At 48.8% G+C, this 15,842-nt stretch overlaps 1 protein-coding gene across 2 annotated transcripts in view; it reads left to right on the top strand.

Annotated features, from left to right (window-relative positions):
- The window catches only part of mical2b (microtubule associated monooxygenase, calponin and LIM domain containing 2b), a 99,441-nt gene that overhangs the window by 44,171 nt on the left and 39,428 nt on the right, over positions 1–15,842 (top strand). For both annotated transcript variants that reach the window (XM_052466111.1, XM_052466110.1), the window contains exons 8-14: positions 1,031–1,288; positions 1,724–1,839; positions 2,148–2,274; positions 2,405–2,495; positions 3,212–3,359; positions 7,824–8,023; positions 10,366–10,469. In XM_052466111.1, the coding sequence (XP_052322071.1) occupies positions 1,031–1,288; positions 1,724–1,839; positions 2,148–2,274; positions 2,405–2,495; positions 3,212–3,359; positions 7,824–8,023; positions 10,366–10,469 (1,044 nt within the window). The remainder of the gene's footprint in view (positions 1–1,030; positions 1,289–1,723; positions 1,840–2,147; positions 2,275–2,404; positions 2,496–3,211; positions 3,360–7,823; positions 8,024–10,365; positions 10,470–15,842) is intronic.

Raw genomic sequence — 15,842 nt, 5'->3', positions numbered from 1 at the left:
GCACGCGTTTAACTAGACGTGTGTGTGTGTGTGTGTGTGTGTGTGTGGACGCACGTGTTTAACTAGACGTGTGTGTGTGTGGACGCACGTGTTTAACTAGACGTGTGTGTGACGCACGTGTTTAACTAGACGTGTGTGTGTGTGTGTGGACGCACGCGTTTAACTAGACGTGTGTGTGTGTGTGTGTGGACGCACGCGTTTAACTAGACGTGTGTGTGATTGCCAGGGAGGGCTGTGTGTGTAACAATGCATATTCTCTCTGTACAGGAAGCAGTGTCCTCTGAGAGGGTGATTGGTGGTGTTATTATTACAACAGTACACATTGTATCAGGACGAGGTCTATTGACAGACACAGGCCTCCCTGGCTTAATTTCCATATGAGATGTTTTGTTTCCAAAGACTCGTTTTCATTTCATATCGTCCCTTTGTGAAGACCGACTCCTCATCCCTCCTGCTCTGAATGTGACCTCCGTATGTTCTCTTAACTCTAATTATAGCACTGCTGCCTTGACTGATTAGTTGTCAGCAAGCTCTTGAATTGCATCTTAATTCCTACAATGAAAATACGTTTTGCTAAAATAATGACGATTGCCTGTGTTAGCGTTGATCTGTAAGAATAATGTGGTAGATGTGTCACCCTTGTAATTGCTTGCTCCCATGACTGTAAGTGAGACCTGTTCCTTTTGATGTTTCAGCAGCTGGTTAAAATAAACTGCATTTTACTTTAGTGTTTCCAATCTTGCTTATGTGTTCAGAAATGTTGAACAAAAGTCTAGGGCAACAGTAAAGTATTTGGGCCTGTGGTCACCTCCTCAGTCTGATCTCCACAGAATCAAGAGAGATTAGCTACAATAGGTTGGGCCCTGTTGTTCTGCTGACCATATGACCTGACCAGGATAATCTTAAACCCCAGTTATAGTCTACAACCATCTCTACGGCTACAACTAGGGCCTGGTAAAGGTAGAGCTCTGATCCTTTCGGATCAATAACACTGATTTCCCATCAACCCTCCCTTTTTCTTGTCCTGCAGGATCACGTTGAAACAGAGAAGCTACTGGGCAGAGACAACGTGAACCAGGAGGCTCTTCTCTCCTACGCCCGTGAGGCGGCCGACTTTGGCACCAACTACCAGTTGCCCTCTCTAGACTACGCCATCAACCACTGCAGCCAGCCTGACGTGGCCATGTTCGACTTCACCTGCATGTGCGCCTCGGAGAACGCAGCTCTGGTCAGGGAGAAGTACGGACACCAGCTACTTGTGTCCCTGGTGGGGGACAGTCTACTGGAGGTGAAGGGGGGCGCCTGACTTCATACTAGATGTTGTACTGTTATGGGTAAAATGTATACACACAACTAGGTTGCATTAATTTGGATGCACTGTAGAAAAATGTAGCAGAAAACAAAGACTCATTTCTTATTGGACAACATCAGGTTTTTCCTCTGTTTCAATCTGTTTTTCATCTGTTTGGTGCCTAATAAATATGACGCAGATATAGATCACTGTTCATTTAATTTCTCGCTCTAGTGCCAGTCGATATTTAAAGCTTTGCCTAAATGACCCAAGTCACAAGAGCCAACAGTAGATGTGTTGTGTGTGCATGCTTTTCTCCACACATTTCCAATTGGCAGATTCTGAACATTTGGCAGATTCTGAACGTTTGCTTATTGTCGCTCAACTACTGGTGTGTCTCCTGAATGCATTGACCCTGTACATTTTCTCTAGCCCTTCTGGCCCATGGGGACTGGCTGTGCTCGAGGCTTCCTGGCTGCCTTTGACACGGTGTGGATGGTGAGGGGCTGGGTGCAGGGCAAGACCCCCCTGGAGATCCTGGCAGAAAGGTACTACAGTAGGCTGAGGGATGTGACTGAAGTAATATGGAAGTCCACACACAGACCTAATGGGATGAGCTTCAACTGCTTCATCCATAATGATGAGAAACTGGTTTCAGGAACTGAAAAGATTGAAATTAGGAGTAGATCCATGTTACAGGTTAGTGAATGTTTGGTTGTCCTATTAGTGGACCTTAAGGGGATTGTTATACTTTTATTATTAAACAGAATGGTGGTGTTTACTGTTCCCCAGTGTAACAGGTCATCTGTTTGGCTTTTAACAGAAAATGAATGATCATCTTCTGTTACGTTTGTAGGGAGAGTCTCTACAGGCTATTACCCCAAACAACGACAGAGAACATCTCAAAGAACTTTGAGCAGTACACCATTGACCCGGTAACACGGTACCCAAACCTCAACTCCAGCTGTGTCAAGCCACATCAGGTCTGTCTGAGATGGAGAGTAGCTCACACTTTAAACAGCTTGCTTTATTTAGAACAGTTGACATTAACATGCTTGACATGTATTGACATTTTCATGTTAAAGTAACTCACGCGAGCTCTTTCTCTCTCAGGTGTGTCACCTGTTCATAGACGGGCAGCAGAACTCCTATCCTCTGGAATGCTGTGGACCTACACATAGATCTGTCAGCCTCTCCAGACGGGGTGAGTCTTCACGAAAACAGACTGACCACAGTCTGAGACCTGTCATTTCTCAGGCCTGTCATCTCTGACCAACCCATGTTTGTTGCATAATCCTCTAATCATATCACAGGCTCAGACACAGCCAGGATATAGAAATACAATTACGTCTGCAGTTCCACCCATCGTGGATCATTTACTTTAATGGGAATGTCCATTCTACAGGTAGCCTAGTGGTTAAGAGCGTTGGGCTAGTAACCGAAAGGTCGCTGTTCAGTCTGCTAGGGGATTCAAACCAATTTTCCAGTTTCCTTGAGCAAGGCACTAAATGCTAATTGCTCTGGATAGGAGTGTGTGCTAAATGACTCAAATGTAATTGTATTTACATGGCGCAGGAGCTGACCGTGAGGATCGGTCATTAGGACTTAATGGCTCCTCGTGACGGTCTATTGGTACTCTATCTCATTGTCCAATAAACTTGTCTCAGCTGACAGTTAAGCCATTGTTTCTTTTATCACAGTTACAGGCTGGTACATTAAACAGGGTCAAACATGCCCAACAAAAGTGTGTGCTAGCCTACATTCCCCTTCCCTCATACTCCCTTAACTTTGAGGTGTTATTACACCACTGTGATGTCTATGAACAGTAGCCTGGTGTGTTTATCTTTCTCTGTGGGTTTTGTTATTTGTTGAGGATGTATTGTGATTGGCTGACTGATTGCTTGACCCCTCTTCTTCCAGAGTCGGACATCCGGCCAAGCCGCCTCCTCACCTGGTGTCAGAAGCAGACTCTGGGTTATAGAGGCGTGGACGTCACCAACCTCACCTCCTCCTGGAAGAGTGGCCTGGCGCTCTGTGCTCTTATACACCTCATCCGACCTGACCTCATGTGAGAGAAGACACATGTATATACACTGCTCAAAAAAATAAAGGGAACCCTAAAATAACACATCCTAGATCTGAATGAATGTAATATACTTTTAAATACTTTTTTATTTACATAGTTGAATGTACTGACAACAAAATCAAATCAATGGAAATCAAATGTATCAACCCATGGAGGTCTGGATTTGGAGTCACACTCAAAATTAAAGTGGAATACCACACTACAGGCTGATCCAACTTTGATGTAATGTCCTTAAAACAAGTCAAAATGAGGCTCAGTAGTGTGTGTGTGGCCTCCACGTGCCTGTATGACCTCCCTACAACGCCTGGGCATGCTCCTGATGAGGTGGCGGATGGTCTCCTGAAGGATCTCCTCCCAGACCTGGACTAAAGCATCCGCCAACTCCTGAACAGTCTGGTGCAACAGATGGTGGATGGAGCTAGACATGATGTCCCAGATGTGCTCAATTGGATTCAGGTCTGGGGAACGGGCGGACCAGTCCATAGCATCAATGCCTTCCTCTTGCAGGAACTGCTGACACATTCCAGCCACATGAGGTCTAGCATTGTCTTGCATTAGGAGGAACCCAGGGCCAACCGCACCAGCATATGGTCTCACAAGGGGTCTGAGGATCTCATCTCTGTACCTAATGGCAGTCAGGCTACCTCTGGCGAGCACATGGAGGGCTGTGCGGCCCCACAAAGAAATGCCACCCCACACCATGACTGACCACCGCCAAACCGGTCAGGCTGGAGGATGTTGCAGGCAGCAGAACGTTCTCCACGACATCTCCAGACTCTATCACGTCTATCACATATGCTCAGTGTGAACCTGCTTTCATCTGTGAAGAGCACAGTGCGCCAGTGTCGAATTTGCCAATCTTGGTGTTCTCTGGCAAATGCCAAACGTCCTGCACGGTGTTGGGCTGTAAGCACATCCCCCACCTGTGGACGTCGGGCCCTCATACCACCCTCAAGGAGTCTGTTTCTGACCATTTGAGCAGACACATGCATATTTGTGGCCTGCTGGAGGTAATTTTTCAGGGCTCTGGCAGTGCTCCTCCTGCTCCTCCTTGCACAAAGGCGGAGGTAGTGGTCCAGCTGCTGGGTTGTTGCCCTCCTACAGCCTCCCACGTCTCCTGATGTACTGGCCTGTCTCCTGGTAGCGCCTCCATGCTCTGGACACTACGCTGACAGACACAGCAAACCTTCTTGCCACATCTCACATTGATGTGCCATCCTGGATGAGCTGCACTACCTGAGCCACTTGTGTGGGTTGTAGACTCCGTCTCATGCTACCACTAGAGTGAAAGCTCCGCCAGTATTCAAAAGTGACCAAAACATCAGCCAGGAAGCATAGGAACTGAGAAGTGGTCTGTGGTCACCACCTGCAGAACCACTCCTTTATTGGGGGTGTCTTGCTAATTGCCTATAATTTCCACCTGTTGTCGATTCCATTTGCACAACAGCATGTGAAATGTATTGTCAATCAGTGTTGCTTCCTAAGTGGACAGTTTGATTTCACAGAAGTTTGATTGACTTGGATTTACATTGTTTAAGTGTTTTCCCTTTATTTTTTGAGCTGTGTACATTGTATACACACACACACACACACACACACACACACACACACACACACACACACACACACACACACACACAGTCGTGGTCTTATCGCCATCATCAAAGCACACACTGATTATGATCTTGTCTGTGACCATGCACTTACTTTGGTTCTGTCACATGTTATGCTGTTGAAAATGTCAACAGTGACATTGATTATACAGTTGACAACACTTCTGTTAAACTAAATGTGTGGGACTCAAGTTACAAACGGTCCTATATGTCCTGAACTTTGTAGGAAACAGCTAGATTTGTCTATGTAGAGAAATGGCCTAAACCACACAAAGGAAAGAGCAGTTGGTTATCATATTGCACTCCAAATGTTTATAAAGCATTTGAACTTACAGTATTAGATACTGACGGCACTTATGAGGAGCTCCACGCCTTGAAATGGTTTACCTAAAAGACAAATGGGTCTTATCCCGTACGCCGTGTCAAATGGGTCAAATTTTCCCTTACGCTGTGTCAAATGGTATTTTCCCTTCAAATGGCGCTGTGTGAAATGGGTCTTATCCCTTACGCCGTGTCAAATGGGTCTTTTCCCGTACGCCGTGTCAAATGGCTCTTTTCCCTTACGCCGTGTCAAATGGGTCTTATCCCGTACGCCGTGTCAAATGGCTCTTTTCCCGTACGCCGTGTCAAATGGCTCTTTTCCCTTACGCCGTGTCAAATGGCTCTTTTCCCGTACGCCGTGTCAAATGGCTCTTTTCCCGTACGCCGTGTCAAATGGCTCTTTTCCCTTACGCCGTGTCAAATGGCTCTTTTCCCTTACGCCGTGTCAAATGGCTCTTTTCCCTTACGCCGTGTCAAATGGCTCTTTTCCCTTACGCCGTGTCAAATGGCTCTTTTCCCTTACGCCGTGTCAAATGGCTCTTTTCCCTTACGCCGTGTCAAATGGCTCTTTTCCCTTACGCCGTGTCAAATGGCTCTTTTCCCTTACGCCGTGTCAAATGGGTCTTATCAAATGGCTCTTTTCCCTTACGCTGTGTCAAATGGCTCTTTTCCCTTAGGCTGTGTCAAATGGGTCTCATCCCTTACGCTGTGTCAAATGGGTATTTTCCCTTATGCTGTGTCAAATGGGTCTCATCCCTTACGCTGTGTCAAATGGGTCTCATCCCTTATGCTGTGTCAAATGGGTCTCATCCCTTACGCTGTGTCAAATGGGTCTCATCTCTTACGCTGTGTCAAATGGGTCTCATCCCTTACGCTGTGTCAAATGGGTCTCATCCCTTACGCTGTGTCAAATGGGTCTCATCCCTTACGCTGTGTCAAATGGGTCTCATCCCTTACGCAGTGTCGATGCAGTCAGAGGGCTGGGGATACAGTCGTGAGTACCTCATCCCTCTGGCTCTAGCTCCCAATTGGGTAATCCCACCCACCTTCCTTTCTGTGTTACCGGTGTATGTGATTGGACAGTTTGTTCTGAATTAAACCCTTTTATTGAAAGGAAACATGTTCATAACATTACTAGGGCCTTCGGACGACACAACAGTGGTAGGCTTGATTACCAACAACAACGAGACGGCCTACAGGGAGGAGGTGAGGGCCCTCGGAGTGTGGTGTCAGGAAAATAACCTCACACTCAACGTCAACAAAACTAAGGAGATGATTGTGGACTTCAGGAAACAGCAGAGGGAACACCCCCCTATCCACATCGATGGAACAGTAGTGGAGAGGGTAGCAAGTTTTAAGTTCCTCGGCATACACATCACAGACAAACTGAATTGGTCCACTCACACAGACAGCATCGCGAAGAAGGCGCAGCAGCGCCTCTTCAACCTCAGGAGGCTGAAGAAATTCGGCTTGTCACCAAAAGCACTCACAAACTTCTACAGATGCACAATCGAGAGCATCCTGGCGGGCTGTATCACCGCCTGGTACGGCAACTGCTCCGCCCACAACCGTAAGGCCCTCCAGAGGGTAGTGAGGTCTGCACAACGCATCACCGGGGGCAAACTACCTGCCCTCCAGGACACCTACACCACCCGATGTTACAGGAAGGCCATAAAGATCATCAAGGACATCAACCACCCGAGCCACTGCCTGTTCACCCCCCTATCATCCAGAAGGCGAGGTCAGTACAGATGCATCAAAGCTAGGACCGAGAGACTGAAAAACAGCTTCTATCTCAAGGCCATCAGACTGTTAAACAGCCACCAGTAACATTGAGTGGCTGCTGCCAACACACTGACACTGACTCAACTCCAGCCACTTTAATAATGGGAAGTGATGGGAAATGATGTAAATATATCACTAGCCACTTTAAACAATGCTACCTTATATAATGTTACGTACCCTACATTATTCATCTCGTATGCATACGTATATACTGTACTCTATATCAGCGACTGCATCCTTATGTAATACATGTATCACTAGCCACTTTAACTATGCCACTTTGTTTACATACTCATCTCATATGCATATACTGTACTCTATACCATCTACTGTATCTTGCCTATGCTGCTCTGTACCATCACTCATTCATATATCTTATGTACATATTCTTTATCCCCTTACACTGTGTATAAGACAGTAGTTTTGGAATTGTTAGTTAGATTACTTGTTGGTTATTACTGCATTGTCGGAACTAGAAGCACAAGCATTTCGCTACACTCGCATTAACATCTGCTAACCATGTGTATGTGACAAATACAATTTGATTTGATTTTGATTTAGATCTCACCTTTTCAGTTCCCCTTTCATCGCTCTGTTTTGGAAAACAGAACGGTTTTATAAAATGCATCATTAAACCAACATTCTCACTTCATCGGGGAAACAACTTTATTGAGATGTTTAAGGATGTAAACCTGATGCCTCATCTCTTTCACTCTCTCCATCCTAGTGACTTTGACTCCCTGAATAAGGAGGACTCAGCCAAGAACAACCAGCTGGCCTTTGACATAGCAGAGCGTGAATTTGGTATCCAGCCTGTGACCACGGGGAAGGAGATGGCTCTGGACCAGGACCCAGACAAGCTGATGATGGTGCTGTACATCTCTAAGGTTTACGAGATGTTCCGCAACTCACCTGCATCCATCACTGGTAGGCTGCTGTTCTGAGTCATTATCTCACGCCTCATCTGATGCCACAGTACGTCACACTTCCAGAAGTAGCTACTGCACACACGGCCCCTGCTCAAGAGTCTACTTCCTGAAGCTCCAGAAATGTAAACTCCATGCACAATAGTTACATAATGGTACCCGATATTACGATGTGTTAACGACCATACTACATATGGAAAATAATGTTGCTATAATGCCTACTATTCTCCATAAATTACTCCATAATTACTCCATACTCCATGTGGAGTTTTACTACTTCTAAAGTATGCTATATTTCAGTTACATGCAGTATTCTGAAGGTTAGATTGAGGTAAGCTTCAATACATAATGAGGATGGTGTGACAGAACGGTTATGACTTTGCGTCTGTCATGGTAGGATAGGATTGATTGCATGTTACACATACAGTTTAAGTTGGAAGTTTACATGCATACACCTTAGCCAAATACATTTAAACTCAGTTTTTCACAATTCCTGACATTTAATCCTAGTAAAAAATCCCTGTCTTAGGTCAGTTAGGATCACCACTTAATTTGAAGAATTTGAAATGTAAGAATAATAGTTGAGAATGATTTCAGCTTTTATTTCTTTCATCACATTCCCAGTGGGTCAGAAGTTTACATACACTCAATTAGTATTTGGTAGCATTGCCTTTAAATTGTTTAACTTGGGTCAAACTTTTTGGGTAGCCTTCCACAAGCTTCCCACAATAAGTTGGGTGAATTTTGGTCCATTCCTCCTGACAGAGCTGGTGTAATTGAGTCAGGTTTGTAGGCCTCCTTGCTCGCACACGCTTTTCCAGTTCTGCCCACAAATTTTCTATAGGATTGAGGTCAGGGCTTTGATGGCCACTCCAATACCTTGACTTTGTTGTCCTTAAGCCATTTTGCCACAACGTTGGAAGTATGCTTGGGGTCATTGTCCATTTGGAAGACCCATTTGCGACCAAGCTTTAACTTCCTGACTGATGTCTTGAGATGTTGCAATATATCCACATAATTTTCCTCCCTCATGATGCCATCCATTTTGTGAAGTGCACCAGTCCCTCCTGCAGCAAAGCACCCCCACAACATGATGCTGCATGATTCACGGTTGGGATGATGTTCTTCAGCTTGCAAGCCTCCCCATTTTTCCTCCAAACATAACAATGGTCATTATGGCCAAACATAACTATTTTTGTTTCATCAGACCAGAGGACATTTCTCCAAAAAGTACAATCTTTGACCCCATGTGCTGTTGCAAACCGTAGTCTGTCTTCTTATGGCGTTTTGGAGCAGTGGCTTCTTCCTTGCTGAGCAGCCTTTCAGGTTATGTCGATATAGGACTCGTTTGTACTGTGGATATAGATACTTTTGTACCTGTTTCCTCCAGCATCTTGACAAGGTCCTTTGCTGTTGTTCTGGGATTGATTTGCACTTTTTGCACCAAGGTACGTTCATCTCTAGGAGACAGAACGAGTCTCCTTCCTGTTTATACTTGTGTACTATTGTTTGTACAGATAAATGTGGTACCTTCAGGCGTTTGGAAATTGCTCCCAAGGATGAACCAGACTTGTGGAGGTCCACAATTTACTTTCTGAGGACTTGGCTGATTTAATTTAATTTTCCCATGATGTCAAGCAATGAGGCACTGAGTTTGAAGGTAGGCCTTGAAATACTTCCACAGGTACACCTTGAAATACTTCCACAGGTACACCTCCAATTGACTCAAATTATGTCAATTACTTTATCAGCAGCTTCTAAACCTTTATTTTAAAGGCACAGTCAATTTAGTGTATGTTAACTTCTGACCCGCTGGAATTGTGATTAAGTGAAATAATCTGTCTGTAAACAATTGTTGGAAAAATTACTTGTCATGCACAAAATAGGTATCCTAACCGACTTTCCAAAACTATAGTTTGTTAACAAGAAAAGTGTGGAGTGGTTAGAAAAACAAGGTTTAATGACTTTAAAATGTAGGATTTCAACTGTACATGTAGGCCCCAGTTCAGGTCATCTCACGCTCATGGTAATAATAATGCCTCTGAGATGTATGGCTGCCTTTATAGAATACAGAAGGCGTTATGGCACATCATTCAACAAAAATACTAATGATTTAGCCAGATAATTGGTTAATGGGGGGGAACCAATTGGTAATGCCCTCACAATAGTCTTGACACTTGATTAATCATCTTGAACCAGTTTCCAACTGGGGATACTGTAGTCTTGTTTGGTTACCCTCTTGACCTGGTTTGACCTGGTTTGGATGGTTTAATACGGTATGTGTATTATAGTATATCACGTATCAAAATGCTCATTACAACACGCTGCTATGATTTGTTACAGGTACAAGAGAAACGGATGAAAACAATGAGGACTATTCGTCCAAGTCTGCAAACTCAGTTTACAACTTAATGAACCAAACACAGCCAAGAAAGAGGATCCCAAAGGTAACATGAGCTCGCTCTCTCTCCCTCTTGCTCGCTCGCTCTCTCTCCCTCTTGCTCGCTCGCTCGCTCTCTCTCCCTCTTGCTCGCTCGCTCGCTCTCTCTCCCTCTTGCTCGCTCGCTCTCTCTCCCCTCTCGCCGCTCTCTCTCCCTCTTTGCTCGCTCGCTCTTGCTCGCGCTCTCTCTCTCTCCCTCTTGCTCGCTCGCTCGCTCTCTCTCCCTCTTGCTCGCTCGCTCGCTCTCTCTCCCTCTTGCTCGCTCGCTCTCTCTCTCTCCCTCTTGCTCGCTCGCTCTCTCTCTCTCCCTCTTGCTCGCTCGCTCTCTCTCTCTCCCTCTTGCTCGCTCGCTCTCTCTCTCTCCCTCTTGCTCGCTCGCTCTCTCTCTCTCCCTCTTGCTCGCTCGCTCGCTCTCTCTCTCTCCCTCTTGCTCGCTCGCTCTCTCTCTCTCCCTCGCTCTCTCTCTCCCTCTTGCTCGCTCGCTCTCCCTCTCCCGCTCGCTCGCTCTCTCTCCCTCTTGCTCGCTCGCTCTCTCTCTCTCCTCTTGCTCGCTCTCTCTCTCTCCCTCTTGCTCGCTCGCTCTCTCTCTCCCTCTTGCTGCTCTTGCTCGCTCGCTCTCTCTCTCTCTCTCTTGCTCTCCCTCTTGCTCGCTCGCCCTCTCTCTCTCTCTCTCCCTCTTGCTCGCTCGCTCGCTCTCTCTCTCTCTCTCTCTCCCTCTCCCGCTCGCTCGCTCTCTCTCCCTCTTGCTCGCTCGCTCGCTCTCTCTCTCTTGATCTCGCTCTCTCTCTCTTGCTCGCTCTCTCTCTCTCTTGATCTCGCTCTCTCTCTCTCTTGATCTCTCTCTCTCTCTCTCTTGATCGCCGCTCTCTCTCTCTCTTGCTCGCTCTCTCTCTCTCTCTCTCTCGCTCTCCTCTTTCTCTCTCTCTTGATCGCTCTCTCTCTTGATCGCTCGCTCTCTCTCTTGATCTCGCTCTCTCTCTTGATCGCTCGCTCTCCTCTTGCTCGCTCGCTCTCTCTCTCTCTCTCTCTCTCTCTCTCTTGATGCTCTCTCTCTCTCTCTTGATCGCTCTCTCTCTCTCTTGATCGCTCGCTCTCTCTCTTGATCGCTCGCTCTCCTCTTGATCGCTCGCTCTCTCTCTTGATCGCTCGCTCTCTCTCTTGATCGCTCGCTCTCTCTCTTGATCGCTCGCTCTCTCTCTTGATCGCTCGCTCTCTCTCTTGATCGCTCGCTCTCTCTCTTGATCGCTCTCTCTCTCTCTCTCTTGATCGCTCGCTCTCTCTCTCTCTCTTGATCGCTCGCTCTCTCTCTCTCTCTTGATCGCTCGCTCTCTCTCTCTCTTGATCGCTCGCTCTCTCTCTCTCTCTCTCTCTTGATCGCTCGCTCTCTCTCTCTCTCTTGATCGCTCGCTCTCTCTCTCTCTTGCTCTTGATCGCTCGCTCTCTCTCTCTCTTGATCGCTCGCTCTCTCTCTCTCTTGATCGCTCGCTCTCTCTCTCTCTCTTGATCGCTCGCTCTCTCTCTCTTGCTCGCTCTCTCTCTCTCTCTCTTGATCGCTCGCTCTCTCTCTCTCTCTTGATCGCTCGCTCTCTCTCTCTCTCTTGCTCGCTCTCTCTCTCTCTCTCTCTTGATCGCTCGCTCTCTCTCTCTCTCTCTCTTGATCGCGCTCTCTCTCCTCTTGATCGCTCGCTCGCTCTCTCTCTCTCTTGATCGCTCGCTCTCTCTCTCTCTTGCTCGCTCGCTCTCTCTCTCTCTTGATCGCTCGCTCTCTCTCTCTCTTGATCGCTCGCTCTCTCTCTCTCTTGATCGCTCGCTCTCTCTCCCTCTTGCTCGCTCTCTCTCTCTCTCTGATCGCTCGCTCTCTCTCTCTTGATCGCTCGCGCTCTCTCCTCTTGATCGCTCGCTCTCTCTCTCTCTCGCTCTCTCTCTCTCTCTCTTGATCGCGCTCGCTCTCTCTCTCTCTTGATCGCTCGCTCTCTTGCTCGCTCGCTCGCTCTCTCTCTCTCTTGCTCGCTCTCTCTCTCTCTTGATCGCTCGCTCTCTCTCTCTCTTGATCGCTCGCTCTCTCTCTCTCTTGATCGCTCGCGCTCTCTCTCTCTCTCTTGATCGCTCGCTCTCTCTTGATCGCTCGCTCTCTCTTGCTCGCTCGCTCTCTCTTGATCGCTCGCTCTCTCTTGATCGCTCGCTCTCTCTTGATCGCTCGCTCTCTCTCTCTCTTGATCGCTCGCTCTCTCTCTCTCTTGATCGCTCGCTCTCTCTCTCTCTTGATCGCTCTCTCTCTCTCTCTTGATCGCTCGCTCTCTCTCTCTCTTCTCGCTCTCTCTCTCCTCTCTTGATCGCTCGCTCTCTCTCTCTCTTGATCGCTCTCTCTTGATCGCTCTCTCTCTCTTGATCGCTCGCTCTTGCTCTCTCTCTCTCTCTCTCCCTCTTGCTCGCTCTCGCTCTCTCTCTCTCCCGCTCGCTCTCTCTCTCTCTCTCGCTCGCTCGCTCTCTCTTGATCGCTCGCTCTCTCTTGATCGCTCGCTCTCTCTTGATCGCTCGCTCTCTCTTGATCGCTCGCTCTCTCTTGATCGCTCGCTCTCTCTTGATCGCTCGCTCTCTCTTGATCGCTCGCTCTCTCTTGATCGCTCGCTCTCTCTTGATCGCTCGCTCTCTCTTGATCGCTCGCTCTCTCTTGATCGCTCGCTCTCTCTTGATCGCTCGCTCTCTCTTGATCGCTCGCTCTCTCTTGATCGCTCGCTCTCTCTCTCTTTGATCGCTCGCTCTCTCTTGATCGCTCGCTCTCTCTCTCTCTCTTGCTCGCTCGCTCTCTCTCTCTCTTGATCGCTCGCTCTCTCTCTCTTGATCGCTCGCTCTCTCTCTCTCTTGATCTCGCTCTCTCTCTCTCTTGATCGCTCTCTCTCTCTCTTGATCGCTCGCTCTCTCTCTCTCTTGATGCTCGCTCTCTCTCTCTCTCTTGATCGCTCTCTCTCTCCTCTTGCTCGCTCTCTCTCTCTCTTCTCGCTCTCTCTCTCTCTCTCTCTTGATCGCTCTCTCTCTCTCTCTCTCTCTTCTCGCTCTCTCTCTCTCCTCTTGCTCGCTCTCTCTCTCTCTCTCTCTCTCGCTCTCTCTCTCTCTCTCTCTCTCTCTCTCCTCTTTGCTCGCTCTCTCTCTCTCTTCTCGCTCGCTCTCTCTCTCCCTCTTTCGCTCTCTCTCTCTCTCTCTCTCTCTCTCCTCTTGATCGCTCGCTCTCTCTCTCTCTCTCTCTCTCTCTCTCTCTCTTTGCTCGCTCTCTCTCTCCCTCTTCTCGCTCTCTCTCTCTCTCTCTTCCCTCTTGCTCGCTCTCTCTCTCTCTCTCTCTCTCCCTCTTGCTCGCTCTCTCTCTCTCTCTCTCTCTCCCTCTTGCTCTCTCCCTCTTGCTCTCTCTCCCTCTTGCTCGCTCACTCGCTCTCTCTCCCTCTTGCTCGCTCACTCGCTCTCTCTCCCTCTTGCTCGCTCACTCGCTCTCTCTCCCTCTTGCTCGCTCACTCGCTCTCTCTCCCTCTTGCTCGCTCACTCGCTCTCTCTCCCTCTTGCTCGCTCACTCGCTCTCTCTCCCTCTTGCTCGCTCACTCGCTCTCTCTCTCTCTCCCTCTTGCTCGCTCACTCGCTCTCTCTCTCTCTCCCTCTTGCTCGCTCACTCGCTCTCTCTCTCTCTCCCTCTTGCTCGCTCGCTCGCTCTCTCTCTCCCTGTTGCTCGCTCACTCGCTCTCTCTCTCCCTCTTGCTCGCTCACTCGCTCTCTCTCTCCCTCTTGCTCGCTCTCTCTCTCTCTCCCTCTTGCTCGCTCTCTCTCTCTCTCTCTCCCTCTTGCTCGCTCTCTCGCTCTCTCTCTCCCTCTTGCTCGCTCTCTCTCTCTCTCTCCCTCTTGCTCGCTCTCTCTCTCTCTCTCCCTCTTGCTCGCTCTCTCTCTCTCTCTCTCCCTCTTGCTCGCTCGCTCTCCCTCTCTCTTCTCTCGCTCTCTCTCCTCTTGCTCGCTCGCTCGCTCTCTCTCTCTCTTGATCGCTCTCTCTCTCTCTCTCTTGATCGCTCTCTCTCTCTCTCTCTCTTGATCGCTCTCTCTCTCTCTCTCCCTCTTTGCTCGCTCTCTCTCTCTCTCTCTCTCTCTCTCTCTCTTCTCTCTCTCTCTCTTGATCGCTCGCTCTCTCTCTCTCTTGATCGCTCGCTCTCTCTCTCTCTCTTGCTCGCTCTCTCTCTCTCTTCTCGCTCTCTCTCTCTCCTCTTGATCGCTCGCTCTCTCTCTCTCTTCTCGCTCTCTCTCTCTCTCTTTGCTCGCTCTCTCTCTCTCTCTTCCCTCTTGCTCTCTCTCTCTCTGCTCGCTCTCTCTCTCTCTCTCCTCTCTCTCTCTCTCCCTCTTGCTCGCTCGCTCTCTCTCTCTCTCTCTCCCTCTTGCTCTCTCTCTCTCTCTCTCTCTCCCTCTTGCTCGCTCTCTTCTCTCTCTCCCTCTTGCTGCTCGCTCTCTCTCTCTCTCTCTCCCTCTTGCTCGCTCTCTCTCTCTCTCTCTCTCCCTCTTGCTCGCTCGCTCTCGCTCTCTCTCTCCTCTTGCTCGCTCGCTCTCTCTCTCTCTTCCTCGCTCGCTCGCTCTCTCTCCCTCCTCTTGCTCGCTCGCTCTCTCTCCCTCTTCGCTCGCTCTCTCTCCCTCTTGCTCTCTGCTCTCTCTCTCTCTCTCCTCTCTCCCTCTTGCTCGCTCTCTCTCTCTCTCTTGCTCGCTCTCTCTCTCTCCCTCTCTCTCTCCCTCTTCTCTCTCTCGCTCTCTCTCTCTCTCCCTCTTGCTCGCTCTCTCTCTCTCTCTCTCCTCTTGCTCGCTCACTCTCTCTCTCTCTCTCCTCTTGCTCGCTCTCTCTCTCTCTCTCTCCCTCTTCTCGCTCTCGCTCTCTCTCTCCCTCTTGCTCGCTCTCTCGCTCTCTCTCTCTCTCCTCTTCTCGCTCTCTCTCCTCTTGCTCGCTCTCTCTCTTGCGCTCTTGCTCGCTCTCTCTCTCTCCTCTCTCTCTCTCCCCTCTCGCTCTCTCTCTCTCTCTCTCTCGCTCTCTCTCTCCCTCTTGCTCTCTCTCTCTCTCTCCCTCTTGCGCTCTCTCTCTCTCTCTCTCTCTCTCTCTCTCTCTCTCTCGCTCTCTCTCCCTCTTCTCTCGCTCTCTCTCTCCCTCTTCGCTCTCGCTCGCTCTCTCTCTCCCTCTTGCGCTCTCGCTCGCTCTCTCTCCCTCTTGCGCTCTCGCTCGCTCTCTCTCCCTCTTGCGCTCTCGCTCGCTCTCTCTCCCTCTTGCGCTCTCGCTCGCTCTCTCTCCCTCTTGCTCGCTCGCTCTCTCTCTCTCTTGTGCTCTCTCTCGCTCTCTCTCTCTCTCTTGCGCTCTCTCTCGCTCTCTCTCTCT

The sequence above is a fragment of the Oncorhynchus keta genome, chromosome 17 (genome assembly GCF_023373465.1).
Source record: "Oncorhynchus keta strain PuntledgeMale-10-30-2019 chromosome 17, Oket_V2, whole genome shotgun sequence".
NCBI classification, from domain to species: Eukaryota; Metazoa; Chordata; class Actinopteri; order Salmoniformes; family Salmonidae; genus Oncorhynchus; species Oncorhynchus keta.
Note: the sequence above shows the minus strand (reverse complement) of the source record. Positions and strands in the feature narration are given on the sequence as shown.